Source organism: Tauraco erythrolophus, chromosome 21 (assembly GCF_009769465.1).
Source record: "Tauraco erythrolophus isolate bTauEry1 chromosome 21, bTauEry1.pri, whole genome shotgun sequence".
Lineage (NCBI taxonomy): Eukaryota > Metazoa > Chordata > Aves > Musophagiformes > Musophagidae > Tauraco > Tauraco erythrolophus.
Window position 1 is genome coordinate 8,672,167 of NC_141485.1, and position 18,927 is coordinate 8,691,093.

An 18,927-nucleotide genomic window follows, 5' to 3' on the forward strand; every position below is an offset into this window, starting at 1 on the left:
GGGAATTTGTGGGTGTGGGGAGAGATGTGGTGGTGGTTATGGGGCAGCAGTCACAGCAGGTTATGGGGCTGGGGGTGCGGTGGCACCCGCCTTTGGGAGACGCAGATGTGGCCTCAGTGGGTGCTTGTTCACGGCGGGTGCATCAGTGGGGCAGCACCTGAGCTACCCCAAAAACCGGGAGGGCAGCACTGCAGGGGCACCTGCAGCAGCGGGGGCAGAGATCAGGGATCTGGGGGCTTTTTGGGGTGTTTTTTGGGTATTTCTGGGCATTCTGCCTCAGACCACGGTTATCTGCTGTCCCGCTGGCATCGGTGCCCACCGCGCAGCTCAGCGATTGCCTGATGAAGCGCTGTTTGTGAAGCAATAAACCGCCCTGGCACGAGTTGGGCGGCTTCGCCCCACCGGGGCTGGGGATGGAGAGGACGCGGCCACGGGGGCCGGAGATCGGTGCTGAACTGGGCGTAAGGGATTAGGGTTTGGCCAGGTTAAAGCCATCACGCTGCCAGCCAGTTGCCCGTGTGGAGCAGAAATCCCCACCGCCACGGCGACATCGCCGGGCCGGTTATTTGGCAAGCGTGGTGCCGTGCCGTGGTGCTCCCGCGCCTCAGATGGCTTCGGTCGCGTCCGCCGGCTCCGGTGTTTGCTTAAGTGATGAGGAAAAAAACCCGCAAGTTGACATTCGAGCCTGGTCCCAACCTCTGGCTTTCGCCCCGCGCGGTTGATGTGGTTTCCAGGGTTTTTGGTTCCAGCCACTCCAGCTCGCCGGGCACCTCGCCGCTACCGGCCACCTGCCAAAAAAGGGACCTCAGAAGTCCCTGAGATGGAGGCGGGCAGAGAAATACCTTCCGAGCTGGTGCCCCTTCCCCATCGGTGACGTAACCCTTAGTGTGGGTCCTGCCCCAAAGCGACGTCCCTGGCAGGGACACGGGGGACAGTCCCCTCGCTCGGAGCAGGGATCCTATCCCAGCACTCACTGGTGTAATTTTTTAAAAATCCCTTTTAAATATGCCATCCTCGAGTAAAAGCCAAATACAACGAAAATCACTGTCGTCTGGTCGTTACGTGTGGCTCATCGTTACGGTCACACACTGGGGGTGCCCCCCTGCCAGATGGGTGCTGCTCCTGCACCTTGGTCCCGGAGGGATGGAGGCAGCTGAACATGGCATCCAACATCCTGTGGCTTGTTGAGCATTTTGGGTGGCCAAGAAGCCCAAATATCACCTTTAAGAGTCCTCCACGCCCAGCAGCGCTTTGCCCTGCTCTAAGGTTCCCCCCGGCTGTCCCTCCTCTTCCCGGGAGGGTAATTGGCCCAAAATCCATCTCAAGACCTGCCTCTAATATATATATGTATATCTGTAGTCTATATTCCATATATATTGATAGATGTAATTTTGTACTGGTTTGCTGGAATTGGGGCTGGCTCACTTGGGTTCCCACAGGCTCACTGGCACTGCTGAAAGCAACAGGCAGAATTTTCCTGAAGAAATGGATCAGTGGATAATTTCCAGCCACTCCTGTGTGGAGCTGCAGGCAGGATCGGTGATCCTTCCCCCCTGCTACCTTCCTTTTCCCCCAACATGCTGAACGGTCAAAACTCTCATTTATTTAAATTCCTGTTTGGCTCCCTGAACCAGGAGCCAGCCCATGCGGTCGGAGGGTTTATAAACATCCCAGCAGGCACGCAGGGGGGATTTCCGTGGAGATACTGCGATGTCCGTAGGGCGAGAAGGCAGCACTGGTAGCGTCCGTTTGGGGCTCTCCGTGCTTCTCCCTTGTTGCTGTCAGACCCTGGCACGCGTGCTGGTGGTGTTTCCTTGGTGTTGTGGTGGAGCTGGTGTCCTCCAGCCTGCCGCCCTCGGATGCAGTCGGTGGCTGAAGGGCTGTGCTGGAAGCCGTTGTGCCCACCTGGTACTGGTGGGTTTGGGTGGGGGCACCGGCTGTCAGATGCTTTGCCCTGCAGTGGTTTTGCGTGATCTGGGGTGCTCATTACGGGAGGTGGAAATCGCCAGGGACACAGGGTTATGTTTTTAAGATACGGTAATGCTGCAGGAAAAAAAAAAAAATAAAATAAAAGGACTAAAAGAAAATCACTAATTCGGTTTAAAACCAGGATTGGTCCAAAAGCGATCTACGGAGAAGCAGAGGCAGGATGTCCGCAGTCCCTCCTGGGCGTTTGGCTGTTCCCATCTCACGGCATCTCCTGCTCTGCGCTGGGTTTGGCTTTGGGTAATTCCCAAAAAGGGGTTATTGCCTTTTTTGTTTTCCTGATGGCAGGAGTGGCCCGGAGGAGCGGCGCGCATGGGGGGAGCCTGCGAGAAGTTCAGCCTAGTTTTGTGAGTCGTGGGCGAGTGCCCAGGTTCTGTTGGGGAACGGGATTTGGGGGTTTACGCTAAGTGACACTTTCATATACGACGAGGGGGACGCGGTGGCAGCAAGATCCTTCTCCAGGCTTCGCCATGGCACTGTGGAAACACCAGCTCGGCTTAATAAATGAGATGCTGTAGCTTCTGGTTGTGGCGTGGGGCTGGAGAGTGCTGTAAGATGAGGAAGGAGAAGGGGCACGAAAGCTCTACCATCCCAAAACCAACACCAGGAGCTTCCAGCACCCATCTGTGCCACCAACTGAGTCCCAGCCCGGCAGGCAATGCCGGGGCCGTGCCATGCAAGCTGCTCGCTCTCCTCGATTTCTCCTAATTGAACCTGGTTATAAATTGAGGGATATAATCTCCAGTCTTCTGCTTGGAAATTTCCTTGGAGGGGTTGTCGTTGTTAGTTGGTTTTGGTGGGGTTTTTTTTTTTACCGTTTTGTTTGCTCTGAACACTTTGGAAACAGTGACGCGGGCGCGCAGGGCTGGAGGATGTTTATTTTGGGGAGACGTGCTGCCCCACGGCAGCGGTTCGGGGCGCACAGAGAGGGGCTGTGCTTGCTGCGGGCACAGCGTTTGGGGGACCCTTTTCCGCAGGGGCGCGGGAGCCTCCCCGAGCGCCTGGTTTTTCCTTTGCTGCAGCCCGGGTGATTCACAAGTGAAACTGCCCCGGGGCCAAATTTATGATCTTTCCCAGGATGGTAAAAGGGAGGCGAGGAAGGAGGTGTCGTAAGAGCCGAGCAGGCGACGGCCCGTGCGGGCTGCGGCGAGGCACCGCCGTCCCCACGCTGCTTGTCCCGTCCCTGCGAGACTCATTTATGGGGGAGAAATAATTAAATAATACTAAAATTACAAAATAAAATATTTTTTTTTTAAATATTAAAAAAAAATAAAAGCAATCTGCAAATGTTTGCTTTGGCCCCGTGACAGCGGCGTGACGGTCCCTCAGTCACCCTGCGCCCCCGGGGATGGGACTCGGGGTGCAGAGGTGGGATGGGGATGGGGCTGGAGCTGACTCCCTGCTGTGGTTTGGGAGGGGGAAATGAGCCCCCAGGTGGGATTTCAGCAGGATGGGTGCGTTCTGCCATAGGAAGAGAGGTAGGGTGCTCTGCACCCACCCCACCCACCTCGCTCCCTGCCGCCGGCCCCAGCTGCTGTAAGAATGGCTTACCCCAGTTTTCCTAAAGGTTATTTTCCCTTCGATTAGACAAACAACTCCAAGCCGTACGTCTTAATTTGATTTGAGTAAGCCTAGCGCTTGCCGTGAAGTTTTTTCCCCTCCCTTTTTTTCCCCCCTTTTCTAAATCCGCTGTCACTGTTCTTCGTGCCCATAAATGATTAAAAGCTTTACAGGAATATCGTCCCCTCCATCTCTTGAAGTCCCGTTGTATTACTTGGGTGATATTTTTATTATGATCTTTTTTTCCTTATTAAGTGATTCTCTGTTTTCCTTATTACCTGAGCAGCCAGGTGACAGGGATTATTTTGATCCCCATCTCCTGCAGAGCAGGGAGCTGGTAGGGAGGGGGGTACTGGGACCCTGCCCCACTCCCCACTGCCGTTATCCCTGGCTTTCCCTTTGCTTCCCGCTCTGGGGCCAGATCCAGCTCATGGCTTTACTTTCCGCAGCTGAGGGAGGAGCAGCTGTGCCTGCTTCCCATGGGAGGGCCATGGCCAAGCAGGTTGGTGCAGCTTGAGCTCTCTGAGGGGCTGTGACCAGCCTGACCAAGGCTGGGACCAGGTCTCCAAAACGCTGCTGCAAGGCAACAAGAACATCCATGTCATAGAATCATAGAACAGTTTGGGTTGGGAGGGACCTTCAAGATCATCCAGTTCCAAACCCCTGCCATGGGCAGAGACACCTCCCACTACACCAAGTTGCTCAAAGCCTCATCCAACCTGGCCTTGAACACTTCCAGGGATGGGACATTCGCAGCTTCTCTGGGCAACCTGTGCCAGTGCCTCACCACCCTCAGAGGGAAGAGTTTCTTCCTCAGATGTGATCTAAATTTCCCCTCTTTCAGTTTAAAGCCATCACCCCTTGTCCTATCACCTCACACCCATGTCCAAAGCCCCTCTCCAGCTTTCTTGTAGCCCCTTTAGGTAATGGAAGATCTTCCTGGAGCCTGTTCTCCAGGCTGAACAGCCCCAACTCTCTCAGCCTGTCTCCATAGCAGAGGTGCTCTTTGTGGCCTCCTCTGGTCCCGCTCCAAGAGCTCTGTGTCCTTCTTGTGTCATAGCAGTCTAGTAATTAGGGCACTCAGAAATACGGATTGGCATCAAAATAAGGCTGTTTTCTAACCGAGTGCTTGTAGGGGAGGTTAAGAAGGGAACGATGGTCCCTGGACTGAGCCCTTCTCCCATGGCAGTCCCCAGGTGATGGCAGCTCCCAGCCCAGCGTTGTGACTGCCTGCTGTCCTGCGGGCCGGGAGAGCGGCTCAGGGCTGGCATCGGCGCCACCGGCACTGCCAGCTGCACCCAGGCACCTCTTATTAATGCAGCGTTGGTTAAAAGCAGCAATCTTAAAAGCAGAGCCGCACGTGGGGAGCTGCTTGGGAGCGGGCACGTGAAACGGTCCCTTATCCATCTGTCTGTCTGTCCGTCCATGCACAAACTGCAGGGCTGGAGCAAGATGGACCGTTTCCTGGTGTTACTGCAACCCTTCTTGATGGTAAAGGCGGAGGCGCCTGGCAGAGCCGTGTCCCCAGCGTGGGGACATCCGAGGGGCTGTGCCACAGGGCAGTAGCACCCAGGCTGCAGGATTGTGATTTTGGTTTCCAGCGTTATTTTCCAATCTGACACCTAGTTTTGGGGGTTTCTTCCCTCCAAGATCATCCTAGGGGCAAAGAGTCATCCGTCAGCTTCTTTAGGAAGCGTCAGCCGGGTGTAAGAGGATGTAGCTGGGTGGCTGCCAGCGTGGCACAGAAGTGCTGGCATGGCTGCGGCTACGGCTCTGCCGTCCGAAAGCCCCGGTGAAGCCCCGGCACTCATCGCCCGTTCCCACCGGCGGGCAACACGGGGGGAGCTGGCCCCGAGGTCTCCTCAAGAGCCGTTTCTGAAATTCGGTCGTTATCGTTTCTCTAACGGGGAACCTCAGGCACCCGCAGAGATGCCGCCGTGGGGGTGACTTGTTTTGGGCCAAAACCCACCGTTTCCCCGGTGGCACAGGGCAGCACGGCCCCGCTTTGCGTGCAGATCCCTTCTGCTCAGACACGGGTGCAAACCGGGGCAGAAAGGTGATTTTGGGTTTTTGCTGTTGACTTTTAACCCTCGTTTTCCGCAGGGCCGAGCGGCCGCGGTTGTCGGCCGAGCCGCAAATCGAGTTACGCGCAGGCAGCTTCATTCATATTCCCCGGCTCCTGCCCGTCTCACCTCGTTACAAATTCTCCGGCCTCTTTCATCCGCTTGCGGCGTCGAGCACATGATTTACGAGCCGGTCGGAGTGGCTCCCCGAGCATTGCCAGCGACTTTGCCACCCTTTATTTGCAGGATTAAAGCCGGGTGGTGCGACGCTGCCCTGCGGATGGAAGGGTGATAGCTGGGAGGGACCGTGCTGGGTGCTGGGGGTGATGCTGTGGTGGGTGTGGGTGCCCTGGCGTGGGAGTGGGGTGATTTATGCAGGGCAAGCATAAGCTCAGGCCGGTCCCGGCCTCTCTCCGTGCCTCAGTTTCCCCCACGTATCCATGCTGGCGTTGCGCCACAGCCTGTGGCACATGCTGGTGGTGGTCTGTGCTGGCGATGCTCAGCACCGGCTCTCCATCAGTAACAGCGATGCATATACCATTATTTTTGTTTCTGTTTTCAGGTGACTATGGCCCTGGCAGGGAAGCCTTTAGACGTGACGCTCGGCACCTCCAGAGCTGACCAGTGGAATATGGTTTTTCCCCAGAAAGACGAAATCATCACCAGCTTAGTGTCTGCCTTAGACTCCATGGTAAGAGGCTGGTGACGTCCCCGTCCCCCTCCACCCTTTCGCCTCCCCTCGACAGGGCTGGCCAGGAGCAGGGCTGAAGCAGGGGGGCTGTCAAGCTCGTCCCGCTCCCCTCCGCTGTGGAAAGCCCAGGGAGCTGCTTGAGCTGGGAAATAAAAATCTCCTCCTGCTTTGACAGCCGTAAGGATCATAAAGTCAGCCCAAGTTAATCTCAGATGTGTATTGTTTTCCCATTAATATTTATGTCGGTATCAACCGAATGTAGGGTGTTTGGGGTTTTTGTTTTTTTTTTTTCTTGATGTTTTACCGATGTTACCGTGAGCTTTTACACAACAGGAGAACAATGGCTTTTATCTCCGAGAACAAAGAAAATAACTTTCATATCTTTTGACGTAGAATTCCCGGTGGAAACCTTGCCTAAGTCAGCCGTGCTTACATAAACAAGATAACTGTCTGGATTAAGTCTCACAGACCAGAGCTAATCTTATTTTTAACTGTGAATGTGCTCAAGAAGGGAAAGTAGTGTAGTACCAAATGTCTAATGCAATGCGGCGTGCTAAATAGCCCTTCCTTTTTAAAGCCACGTCGTATTTAACGTATTTATCTTGGATGCATCTTCTCTACGCAGTAGAGGGTTTTTTTATTCACTAATACTGATTTCCTTCTCTTTGACCATCACCGCCCCACTAAGGAGCAGGTGGAGCTGAAGCACCCCAGTTGGCTTTGATGGTTTACATACGTGCCATCACGGACAGCAAATTGTGTTATCGCAGTTCGGTTCCTTAATGAGCAGCCGTTATTCCACAGTCCTCGTTACGTGCTGACACCAGCACCAGGCAGCTCCTGAAATCCAGCCCTTATCCCAGGGCCCGGCTCTGCACCCACTGCGGCCCGGCTGCCGCTGGGCATGAGAAATAGACCATGGGGCCACGTGTATGTTGCCAGGTGGGCTTAGGGTTCGGGCTCGGTCCGCCTCCAGGTCTCACATCCCATAGATTTTATATTTATTTTTTGAGCATTGGGCTTTTTTTGAAGAAAAGAATTCTGTTGGCTGCTGGGTGATCAAAAGGAGGTTTCTGAAAAATACCTAGTTTTAGGGGTGTGATTCAATACCTCCTTCTCAAAGGTGAGCAGGAGGTAGAGTGACCCAGTATAGAGACTGGTTTAAGCCCACAGAAATCCCACTGGCTGTAAGCGCATGCCAGGAGCTGAAGGTAGCTCGGGGGGTGGTTGGTCCATGGGCAGCTGTGGTCCTGCTCCATCCCTGGCTACCAGCGTCCTCCGGCCCCTCTGCTGTGCCGGAGGCAGGCAATGTGTCTAACTGGGGCTGCCGATGGCAAAAATCCCCCCATTTTCTCCAAAATCCTCCGTTTTCCCCATTTAAATCATGACCTGGGGATAGTGTCTTCATAGCGTCGGTGCTGTAGCAATGGGAATATGAGTCAGGCTGCCAGCAACGTGTAAGTATTATAATATAAAAAATAATAATAAAATTGCATATACACAAGTATTATGTAGAGCAGGAAGCGCACGTTACGTAAAATGGATTAATGGAGGAAGTCTTTGCCATCTCTTTAATGTTTTGCATAACTGTACAAGAAGAATCGTTCGACTAATCCAGACTTTGGCCATATTAGTGTTCTGCAGCTGAAATAAGATTCCCGTGCTCCTTATTTCATTTGAGCTGGTGGAAAAATACAAATTGTTGTTAATTTTGTGGGTTTTGGGTTTTTTTGTGGTTTTTTTTGACAGGAATATTTTCTTTTAAAGAAATACTTTAAAATGTTTACTTTTAGGATAGGAGAAAGTGAAATGATGTGTAAATAGTTCTTGTTTCCCGACAAAGTGAAGCTGAGCTGGATGCTTTAAAGTCACCAAAGTGTTTAGGGGATGTCATAAACCCCTGGAAATTCTGACCCAAACCAGAATGTTGCTTTTGATGGGAGAGTCTTTGGATGGGAAGAAAAATACCCCAGTGGGAAATGGCAGGGGGTGCCAAGCGGGGGCTGCTCCCGCAGCCGCTCTGAGCCGGGTGCCTCCCCGCAGTGCTCGGCGCTCTCCAAGCTGAACGCGGAGGTGGCCTGCATCGCCGTGCACGAGGAGAGCGCCTTCGTGGTGGGCACCGAGAAGGGACGGGTCTTCCTCAGCGCCCGCAAGGAGCTGCAAGCCGACTTCCAGAAGTTTTGCAGTGAGTATCCGCGCCGGTGCAGTCTTCTCCCGTGCTGAGGTTGGTGTTCCAGTTGTGCCAGCTGGGACCCCCCACTGCACACGGGGAGGGGTTGCGGTTTGGGGGGGTTCCCTGGCTGTCCGTGGGGTTGAGCGGTGTTTAAAGTGATGGAGAAAGTGGGTGGGAGCCATGGCTGGAGCCTCTCCCCTCCCAGTGAGGGCACTGTGCGCCTCAGCTCCGCTCTCCAAAAGCATCCCTGGGGGGGGACGGGGTTGGACGGGCGCTCTGCTCCCCCGACGCTGGAGTAGCTTTTAAGGACTTGGCAGGAATGGTTTGTCCTAGTGATGCCCCAGGAGCAAAGAGGCTTTCTTGGGCCAAGGTTTTTTTTTTCTGGTTTTAGCAAGACGGGGATGGATTTGGGTGCTGGGAGTGTTGGTTGTGGAGGCGCTTATTTTTGGAGAGGCTGGCAGTGGTGAAAGGGTGCCTAGAGCAGGAGCTGTGGTGTCCTCCCTCTCAGATCAGGGTCACCAGGTATCGCAGGGATGTGTGTGAGTGGCAGCAGCCCTGTGTGCGGTGAGGCTGGCACCTGGCCCTCCATGCTGGCTCCCCAAAACCAGCCCAGGAGCTGAGGGGAAGGTGGGAGCCGTGCCGTGAACGGGGACGGGTGTTTCTTGGCCAGCATCATCCCTGGCACACCAACCGCTGCTTTCCCTGCTCCATGCAGGAGCTGGGATGGCATCTGGCTTTGGTGGTGCTGGGGACCCCAGACCTAGAGGGGACCCCAGACCCACATTGCTCACATACGCTGCCCGCGGTGGGATGGCGGTGGAGAGAAACGGCCCGGCTGTGTGCGCACAGGTGCAGTGTTGATGGAAACCATGTCGGTGCTTAATCCGTTGGAGAGATTGCTCAGGAAGGGCTCACTCTAGTGAAAACATGAGTGCTGTAAAGCTGCCAGGGTCGCGGTCTGCTCAGGTTATTCTCCGCACGTGTGCAGGGTGAGCCGGCACGGCAGTGCCGGAGGGGCTCACTGCCAAGGCTCCGCTCGTGCCCCTCCACCCTGCCCGCTGCTGCCACCTCCTCCACGCCGCTCGCACCCGGGAGAGCCGCCGTTAGTTATCCTCCACTTTGGTGTGGTGTGTTTTGCAGGACAGGAGGTGTTTTGGGCACGTTTCATGCATTCACGGGCAGCTCTGCCTCCCCTCCTACCACCCGCGAGGGGCAGGGAGGTACCCAGGCGGCGAAGGGCAGCGAGGGGCCAGTGGGACGGACCTCCCTCTTATGTCCTAAATGCCAACTGTGTCTCCCAAGAGCTCTTGGGATCTGATGACCATCTGCAAATCTCGTGTTTAGAAATACGTACACCTATATCCTGGCTGGTGCCCTAGGGCTGTGCCAGAGCAAGGTGCCCATCTTCAGATCCTGATTCCCCTCTCCTTTGGTTGCATTTACACCTCTGCACAAATGAAAGGGTCACGTCTGGTCGAAAGCACAAAATCTTGACGATGGGGTTCAGGCGAAGCGGCTGATGCTGGAGACAGAGTGAAACGTGATGCCTCTGTCTTGAATTATAAATGGTCCGGGCTCAACTCCGCTCCATAAAGCTCTTCCAACTGGCACGTGGTGGAGAGCATCCCTGGAAGTGCCTCTGATTTATGGTCTAGCTGCCCCCTTAGAAAGGATCTGAAATAATCTCAAGCAGACATCGCTGGGAGATGGAAGAAGCCTCTTATCTCTCTGGGTGCGCAGACCTCGCTCCAACGCACTCCTTTATCTGAACCTCTGGCTCAGCCTTTCCTGGCGCACGGGGCAAACTTGACAGTGATCAGGATTAACGTCAGCGGAGGAGAGCTGGCGCCCAGCCGGGAGGGAGAGTCACTCGGAGGAGGGTGTGGGTGAGGATACATTTCACCACCGTGGTGTTACACCCCAAAAAAGTTTTCCAGGGCCCGTTTCCCCGTGCCGTGGGAGGGATGCGGAGCTTGCCAGGGGTTCCATGATGCTGGTTGGCTGTCCCCTTTTCTTGTGTTTAGTTCTGTGGGTACCCTGGGTGGCTCTCACCCCCATCCCAGCCATGGGCCGTTTCCATGGGAGGGATCCACGAGCTCTTCCTTGAGCGCCCAGGCAGCATCCAGGGCCCATCGCTGGCGGGAGCCTATCGAGGATGATGAAGGAATTAGTCCTTCGCCACCGAAAATCCCTTGCGAATCGCTCCGGCTAGAACAGCAATAATGCATTGTAGTGTTTAATTTTCTGTGCGTTTAGAGATGCAAGGAAGTCGTTGCTGAAGATATGCTTTATTTGAGGTTTAATGGGGGAAATTAGCAGGAAATAGCTGGTATTACCGAGCGACGTGATGCTGAAGGGTAAAAAAGCCTCCGAGAAAGGCGGATTTTCTTTTCCTGAGAGATTGAAGGCTAAGCAGATTGAAACCAGAGAAAAGAAATGCGTTGCCCAATTAATCACAACAGTTTCAGTGCAGCGAGTGGGTAAAACCGGGGAAGGTGGGGGCACACAGGGGATGAGCATGTCCCTGACTGGTGGGGACCGACCCTGCTCCTGGCACCACTGCTACCACCGCTGCCCATGCCAGCACCTTGCCCTGCACACCGGGGGCTGCTGGGCACCGTGGCCCCCCCATCTGAGCCAGGGTTTGGGGTGAGTGGGAGACCCAGGGCACCCACCCACCCAGCCAGAGGACTTTGGTGCCATGGGGGTGACGAGGAGCCTGGCACCCACGGGACCCCCTCTTGGTTGGGGTTTGGTGGGCAGGGATGCATTCAGCCCTGGCTGAAGTCGGTGTAACCCGGCTGGTGGGTTCGGTCGATCCGCAGCCACGCGGAAGCACGTGCGGCATCGCCCGTGAACCCTCTTCTCACCACAGCGTCTCCCGTTTTCTCCTCTCTCCCCCGCAGGAGTCCAGCAGAGGAAGGAGCAGGACCCGGAGGCGCCGAAGAAGGCAAAGGAGTGCGGGCGAAGCGTGCTCAGGGTCTCCCCGGACCAGGGATCAGACGTGTACCTCCTCAGGAAGATGGTAGAGGAAGTGTTTGATGTGCTTTATAGTAAGAACCTTCACGCTTCCATTTGGGGATATGGATTGCCCCCCGGGGCTCGCTGAGCTGCCCAGTGCCGCCGCCGGATGCGGCGATCGGCCCCAGCCTGGCTCTGCGATGAGGGAGCAGGTGCCGGGCAGGGCTGGCGTGGCGGGACATGCTCCTGCATAGGGTGAGCGTTGCGTTGAGATGGGGTCCGGCTACTGCTTCTTCACTTTCCAGTGCCCTAAACTGGGAAAAAAAAAAATCCCTGTGCTGGAGGGAGTGTTCTCTGCACGCTCCCAGAGAGGGGAAGCCTCCACCGTGCTCTGAGTGTGATTTTTCAAGCACACTTTTATCCCTGACGCCGCATCTCCCCTGCCTCTGTCACAAGCTGTGTCGGGGCTCTGCAGCGACTGACTCTCCTTTCCCTGGCAAGTCTATTTAAGAGGAAAAAAGATGATTTTTTCTAGCAGGCGGCCCCGCAGCCCCGGCTCCGAGAGACAAGCTGGTGCTGTTCCAGCACATGCATCATCCCCGGCAATAAAGCTTCTGCAATTAAAATGTAGATGACCATATGGCTGTTGATATGTAACCCGGTGGGTTGCAGAGCTCCCTCCGGGCCCAATCTGCGGAGGTTGGAGCGGCGGCAGCGCCTGCGTCTCGCTTGGGGAGGTCTCTGCTGGAGCCCCCACGGAGCGGCTGGAGGTGGTGGCCGTGCTCCTGGCTCGTCCGCCGGCAGCACCTACGGGGCTGTGCCGGTCCGGGGAGCAAAAATGAGGTTGGGTTGGGAAAACAAGGCAGTGAGCCCCAATATTCCCCCGTGCCGCTCGGCGGGTCGCGTTAGCCCAGCGTGATGCTGTGGGAGAGCTCAGGCTGTGCGGCTGCAGCGGCTGCAGAACCGGGTGTTTCGCTTTCCTGGGTGCAGCTCCGTCACTGTTAAGGATTTGGGGTGTGCCACCGAGCCCTGCTCTCCCTGAGCCCAGCGCACAGGTGCTGCCCCTGTGTATGTGCTGGATTTGGGAACAGGCTCTCCCACCGCAGCGGGAGGGGGATGACGGATGCTCCCACCATCCCCGGGCTCGTGTGCAGGATTTGCTGCCACTGGCTGTCATCTGGCACTCACCTCGCAGCGCCTGCCGTGGGCTTCGCAGACAGAAAGGGGAGATGGCAGGCCTTCTGAAACCACTTAAAGGGTTTGGAGACAATATTCCCGTTAATGGGGGTAATCAAATCCTCTCACTGCCTCCAAAGGGCTCAGCCCAAGCAGGAAGGAAGGGGCAATGTGGAAGAGCCAAAGAAATGGGGTGGGGAGGGTGTTTCGGTGCTGGTGGGATTCCCGCTCTGAGCTGCAGATCTCGTGTCCTGCTGCTGGGAGAGTGCCAGGCTTTACAGGCCTCTTGGGAATATGGGAATTGTTCATATATGACATACTATAAATATAATATAACTGCATCAAAAAGCGTGAGCAGGGTGTATGGACCAGGCAGCCCATCCGTCGGGATGAGTTTGCGATGCTCTTCACCTTGTCGAGGTGCATGGGTGTGTGCAGGGACAAGCTGGCCGGGTCCCCAACCCAGGGCGGCTGGCATTGCCATGGCAGGAGGTTGGGCATCCCTGGGCCAGTGGTTTTGGCCCTGGCATTGGGTATAATTCTGGCTTTGGGTGTAGTTCTGGCATTGGGTGTAATTCAGCTTTTGCTGCTGATTCAGTAGGATCAGCCATTTCCATCCTTGAGCCACTCTCGGGCGGGACCCGCCAGGCTGGTGCTCTGCTCCCAGCATTCCCACTGGGAAGAGCCTCTCCTGGTCCAGTGGGGAGAAATACTGCAGGAGATAGTGAGTGCCCCGGGGTGATTCTGTTTCCATCCCCAAGAGGACTCTCAGAAACTAAGTTCTCTTTCTCGTGGGTTGGTTTTTTTTATATCCTTTCAGTCACCTCCCATCAACAGAGATTGGAAACAAAAAAAATCTTGGAAGATGCTCAGTCAAAAAGATCGCGTATTCCCACCAGAGCCGGGTAATCTCTGCACCAACAGGATGACTGATTACCGCCGGCTTCTATTAAACAGGCATTAATGATGATTATTGTCTCTCTTTAGCTAAACCGTGAGCCTCCGCGTGGCAGCGTGAGGCTCAGTGAAGGTCACTTTGACGGGAACGCGTTCCCCATCAAAATATCTTTGGGGAGTTGTTGAGTGTTGGCTTGATAAGGAGCTGCCATGGGCAGCGGGAGCTTCTCCCTGTCCCGAAGAGAGGTGATGGAGGGAGATGGAAAGCTGCTGGAGCCGGTGCATCGGGGCAGGGAAATCGTCAGTACCCACCGGGCTGCAGGAGTTGTACTCGTGGTGTTGGGGTGTGAAGTTTTGGTTTGAAACTTCTGTTATTGGCTTAATTAAAACATTATCCATCGCGCCTATAGGGAACCTTGATGGCTCGTGCAAGTCGCACGTCGTTAGTTGTCAGGCGTTGCTTCAAAGAATGTGTTGAAGAAATCGCTTTTAATAAGGGCTTGCTGACAGCGCCACGAGATTCCCAGGGTTTCTGTAAGATCTTCTGGTGTGTTCGTTTTTTTTTAAAGAAGAGAGAAAAAAGAAAAGATTTTAAAGAAAATCAGTGATGTAAATTCCCACAGCTATTTAAAGGTCCCGTAATCAACTCTGCCTGCCCCTTAGCCATGCAGACACCTTGCTACGCAGCCAGATGTTCTGCATCTGGACGCCACTTTGCCAGACAGGTCACATTCCTGCACGGCTGTTTCTTCTGCTTCATGCTTTCAGCACCAGGTTTATTGGTCGCAGTGACTTGGGTTGGTTTCCAAAGTAATTTTTCCGCAGAGAGCAGCTCAAGGATTTGGGCCATTCCTTGAAAGCCTCCAGAGGAGGCTGGTTTTCCAACAGTATCTTGTCTGGAGATGATCCTAGGTTCAGACATGGGGACTTTTTAGCCAGTTTAGAAAAATTTCTGTATAGCTGTGATGGTCACTGGTCATCTGCTGCTGCCAGGGAAAGGAAAGCAGTTTGCTCTCAATTTCTTGGGGACGTTTTGGTGTCAGAGGTACAACAGAGTGTGGTGGGGACGCCAGGGGACTCTGTGCCCATCGTGAAGGGGAGCAAGTGAGATTTCTGGGCTGCTGGAGGCGATTGTGCAGCCAAACGTACCGATGTTTGTGCTGCCTGCGAAGGGTGGGATGGAGGGAGACTGTTGGTTGTTTTTTTTTTCTTGCCTTTCAAAGTACATCGAGGCTGCCTGACAGCACCAGCAATCAAAGTACTTGCCATTCTTCCAGGAGGTAAAATAAGAAAACCGACCGAAAATCAGTATCCCAGAATATCTCAGTGAACATGAGATAAAAATCAGCGTGAGCCCTTCAGCCTTGTCTGTCAGCTCTCGGTCGCATCCCTCGCTGGCACACGGCCGGGCGCTGCCGAGGGGTAGGCTTGTGCCAAGTGACCCCAACCACGGATTTTACTGTGCAACCCAAAAGATGAGACATCTGCTTATTGGCTTTTGCGAATTTTTTATTAATTAGCGCTTAGAAAGAGCTTGCGGGTCCTTGTGCACTAAGCGCAGAGGCAGGAAGCGGTTTTCTTCTCGTGACGTTTCCATCGAGATCTCTTGCTCTTGTGTTTGCTCCTCCAGCCCAACTCGGCCATGGTGGGGGTGCGGGGTGTCCCTTGATGTGTAACTCTGTCCCCTCCGCAGGTGAAGCCGTGGGGAAGAGCAGCGTGGTCCCTTTGCCGTATGAGAGGTTCCTGAAAGAGCCAGGCTCGCTGGCGGTGGCCGGCTTGCCCGAGGGGATCAGCTTTAAGAAACCCATGGAGTACGACGTGAAGTCCCTGATGGCCATCTTAGAGCACAGCCACAGCATCCGCTTCAGGCTAAAAAGGTAATTTTGGGGATCCCCGAAGGGGCAGGAGGGCAGTGAGCCCTCAGCAGATGATGGAGATTTTGCACAGAGCAGGCAGGAGGGTCCCTCCCATGTCCCAGCTTCTCCCCAGACCCAGAAACCTGGGTCCAGCCGTGCCAAACCCGGCCTTGCACGGAGTTTCATCGGTGTCGGGTGGCTTATTTCGTTCCTATAATAAGCGCATGTAAACGTGTGCATTAACCACATCAGTGTCTCCACCAAAATTTCCGCTGCGGTTAGCTAAGTGCTTTCTCATCTCCAGAGAGGTTTCCAGTGTAAATGCTGCAGGCTTCTTCCCAGGCTGAACTGGGGGTTTTAGCACCAGACAAGGAGGGAGGTGAGGGACCACAGCAGAATGAGCTCCCCTTCTTGCCCGTGTTTTCACCAGGGGCTCAGTGGTTTCGGGTGCGTTCCCTCTGCCTTTACGTGGCTGGTGGCACCTCAGATCTGCTCAGAGAAGCGCTGAGCGCTACCAAATACCTCCTCTGAAGGCTCAGCGCTTCTGGAAAATCAGGCTGAGACAGCTGAAAGTAGGACACGCAGAATCCGAGCCGTCTGCGAGCTCCTGGCCGCCTGTCTCCTGTGAAGCTGACGGGGGTCCCTCGGGTTAACAGGGGTCCCTGTTGAACATGCCATGGGTGCTGGGGGGTGGGACGGGCAGTGGGGTCAAGCTGTTATGGTCACACAAATTGTTTTACTCTTTAAACACGGTGGGCCGTGGAGCTGGGAAGCTTTGCCCTAGCTAATATAAACACTTTGAACTACCCTAAAACCAACCGGCTCCACTTAAAGAAGAAGAAAACACTGCAGGTGCCTGAAGGAACTGGAGGAGGTTGGGTGGTGGCTGTAATTTCTGAAACAAAGAGCCTGGCAGCCGGCGGTGCAGCATGTCCCACCCGCCGGGCATGGTTCTCCTTCCCCCTCCACATCCCTGCTTGTCCAGCTTTGCAGTGCCACGGACCCAAAGGAACCTGGTTTTATCCTCCTCTTCTCCCTTCCTTGCCCTCAGGCCAGTGGACGAGCCCAGCCGAGAGCCGAATCCCAGCGTCGAGTTGACTTGTACGTCCCTCACCTCCAAGGGTGGCCGGGACTCTGGTGCCAACGGCCCCATGGCCAAACCCGCTGGCCAGGACACCCCTTCCACCGTCACCGTCACCAACTTCTTATACGGTGTGTCGCTGCCGACCCAGATCGTCGTCGACCTAAAGCAAGAGGTGTCCTCGGGTCTGCCCGTGCCGAGCGCGGCCGGCGAGGCGCTGCTGCCCAGGCCGGCGGGAGAGCTGAAGGTGCCTTCCTCACAGGAGTACAGCGACTGCTGTGGTAATAGCCTGGAGTTTGCTCCCAGACGAGCCTGGTGCGCAGCCCACGCCCCCGGCGCTGGCAGGGGACAGGCCCGGGTGTTTTGGCGCTCCTCAGATGAGAATCGGTGCAAAGCTTGGCCCGCATGGAGATGAGCGGACCCCCCCGCCATGCTGCGCCGCCCTGGCCCTTCCCCGGGTGCCTTCGAGGTGCCGATGGGCACAGCTCTGTTTTTGCCCTGAAATGCCAGGTGCTGTGCCGCAAGGGGCAGCTGGAGGGGCATGGTGGGGCTCGGTCTGGCCAGGACCCCGCCGAGCTGTCGCAGGCTGGGGTGCACGGAGAGAGCCAGCGGGGTTGGGTCGGCGTCGCTGGCGGAGGACGGGTAGTCGGGTGCCCGGGTCAGGCTCTCATCAGCCCTTTCTCCTTGTCTCCCCTCTTGTCCAGGACAGAAATCATCAATCTCTGGAGGTCCCCTCATCCAGAACGTGCACTCGTCCAAACGCATCCTCTTCTCCATCGTCCACGACAAGACAGGTCCGTGTCCCGCTCCGGCATTGGAGGTGGTCGGCAAACACATCTTAGGGAAGGGTTTCCCCTGGCCCTGTCTCTCCCACTATCTCCATGCTCTGCAGGGACCTGGCAGCGCTGGAGATGCTGCAGTGGGGGATTTTTTTTCCTCTTTAATTGCTGCAACGTCTCAGCATCGCAACCGGGACCTTTGTCCCTGCTCGGGTCCGTCCCTGCCATCTCCACCACGCTCGGTCCTCAAGTGCTGCCAGCCAGCTGGGACATCCCATCCCTGCTCCGTGCACAGGGAACCAAGGCACAGCTTTGGGTGAGGCTGTTTGCCCGAGCTGCAAGCAGCAAATACCCGCTGAAAGCTGGGCATTATTTCAAAATAGCTGAAACCCACTAACCCCGGCGTGATTCTGCAGCGCTGCCCAGAGAGGGAGGATCAGCGACGGGGAGGAGACTTTGCCATTTCCCCACCTCCACCCCACCCAAAGGAAACGCAACCTAAAAACGCTGACATGTTGACATCAAATCCCTCACCTGTGTGCATTAAAAAAGAAAAAAAGAAAAGAAAAAAAGGTGGGTGGTAAAGTTAGAAAAGCAAAGGAGATGAAAAAGCTCCTCTGTGAAACGGCTGTGCCTTTCAAAGGGTGGTTTCAGGTTGAGTTTGCTCTGTCCCAGCGGGTCTTTTATTTCAGGGTTGAGAAGTTTTATGGGGTCGTTTCTTAGGAATCTGCTTTGCACATGCCCGGCTGCAGAGGAGGTTGCCTGGGGCTGGGACTGGGGCTGGGGAAGCCCAGACCTTCTCTGCCAGCCTGGCAGAATCCGCTCAGGAAGAGGGAAATGATTTTTAGAGCAGCAAAGCCTTGTTCCTGCTTCCCAGTGCTCCGCGCGAGAAAAGTGCATCTGCTGTGTGTGAACCATATGGAAGTTCCTTATTTCTTATATTTTGTTTTGATAGATAAGTGGGACAGTTTTATAAAAGAAACCGAAGATATCAACACCCTTAGGGAGTGCGTGCAAATTCTGTTTAACAGCAGATATGGTGAGTAGGAGTTAATATCCCATTATGCATCTGCAGCGCTTGCGGTTTGCATATCATTATGTAGCAATCATTTTTGTTCCCTAACACAGCAGCAGAAGCCATATGCTAGAGCTCCCTGCTCTTCCGAACGCGTTTAGCCCAGCAGCTCCCAGTCTCTGGGTGTCTGCTGAAGGTTATGTCAATATTTCCGTTTGCTGTGCCTCCCACCGCCGTCGAGGAATTTATAACTGGGCTGTAAAACCAGGCTTGGTCTGAAGCGCAGCACACCTGGTTGGGGCACTCGGGCACCCGGGCACCGAGGGGGAGCAGTGGTGTGCCGCCGTCTTAAATCGACGTGACGGGGGAAAAAAGAAGATTGTCCTTATTGCAGCTGCTTTTTCCCAACCTGCACGGCTTATGGGTGTCGTTGGCGCTTCCCGTGCCGTGGGCAGTGCTTTTGGGTTAGTTCCTGGGCGTTTGGGCAACTGTAAGCTCAGGAAATTGATCGGGAACGAGCTGACGGGCTGGAGGTTGTCACCTGTACCATCGTCATTAGGCTGCGTAACTCGTGACTTGTAGACGGGATATGAATATGTGCTTTGTAACCTGTGAGTTATAGAATCATAGAACCATGGAATGGTTAGGGTTGTGAGGCACCTTAAAGATCATCTAGTTCCAACCCCCCT

General features: G+C 55.0%; 1 protein-coding gene across 2 annotated transcripts in view; it reads left to right on the forward strand.

Annotated features, from left to right (window-relative positions):
• The first annotated feature begins 6,177 nt into the window (after nt 1–6,177).
• GTF2IRD1 (GTF2I repeat domain containing 1) overlaps nt 6,178–18,927 on the forward strand; it is a 44,888-nt gene continuing 32,138 nt past the window's right edge. For both annotated transcript variants that reach the window (XM_086624486.1, XM_086624487.1), the window contains exons 1-7: nt 6,178–6,300; nt 8,344–8,485; nt 11,380–11,526; nt 15,201–15,384; nt 16,415–16,725; nt 17,149–17,238; nt 18,179–18,262. In XM_086624486.1, coding sequence (XP_086480612.1) covers nt 6,178–6,300; nt 8,344–8,485; nt 11,380–11,526; nt 15,201–15,384; nt 16,415–16,725; nt 17,149–17,238; nt 18,179–18,262 — 1,081 coding nt within the window. The remainder of the gene's footprint in view (nt 6,301–8,343; nt 8,486–11,379; nt 11,527–15,200; nt 15,385–16,414; nt 16,726–17,148; nt 17,239–18,178; nt 18,263–18,927) is intronic.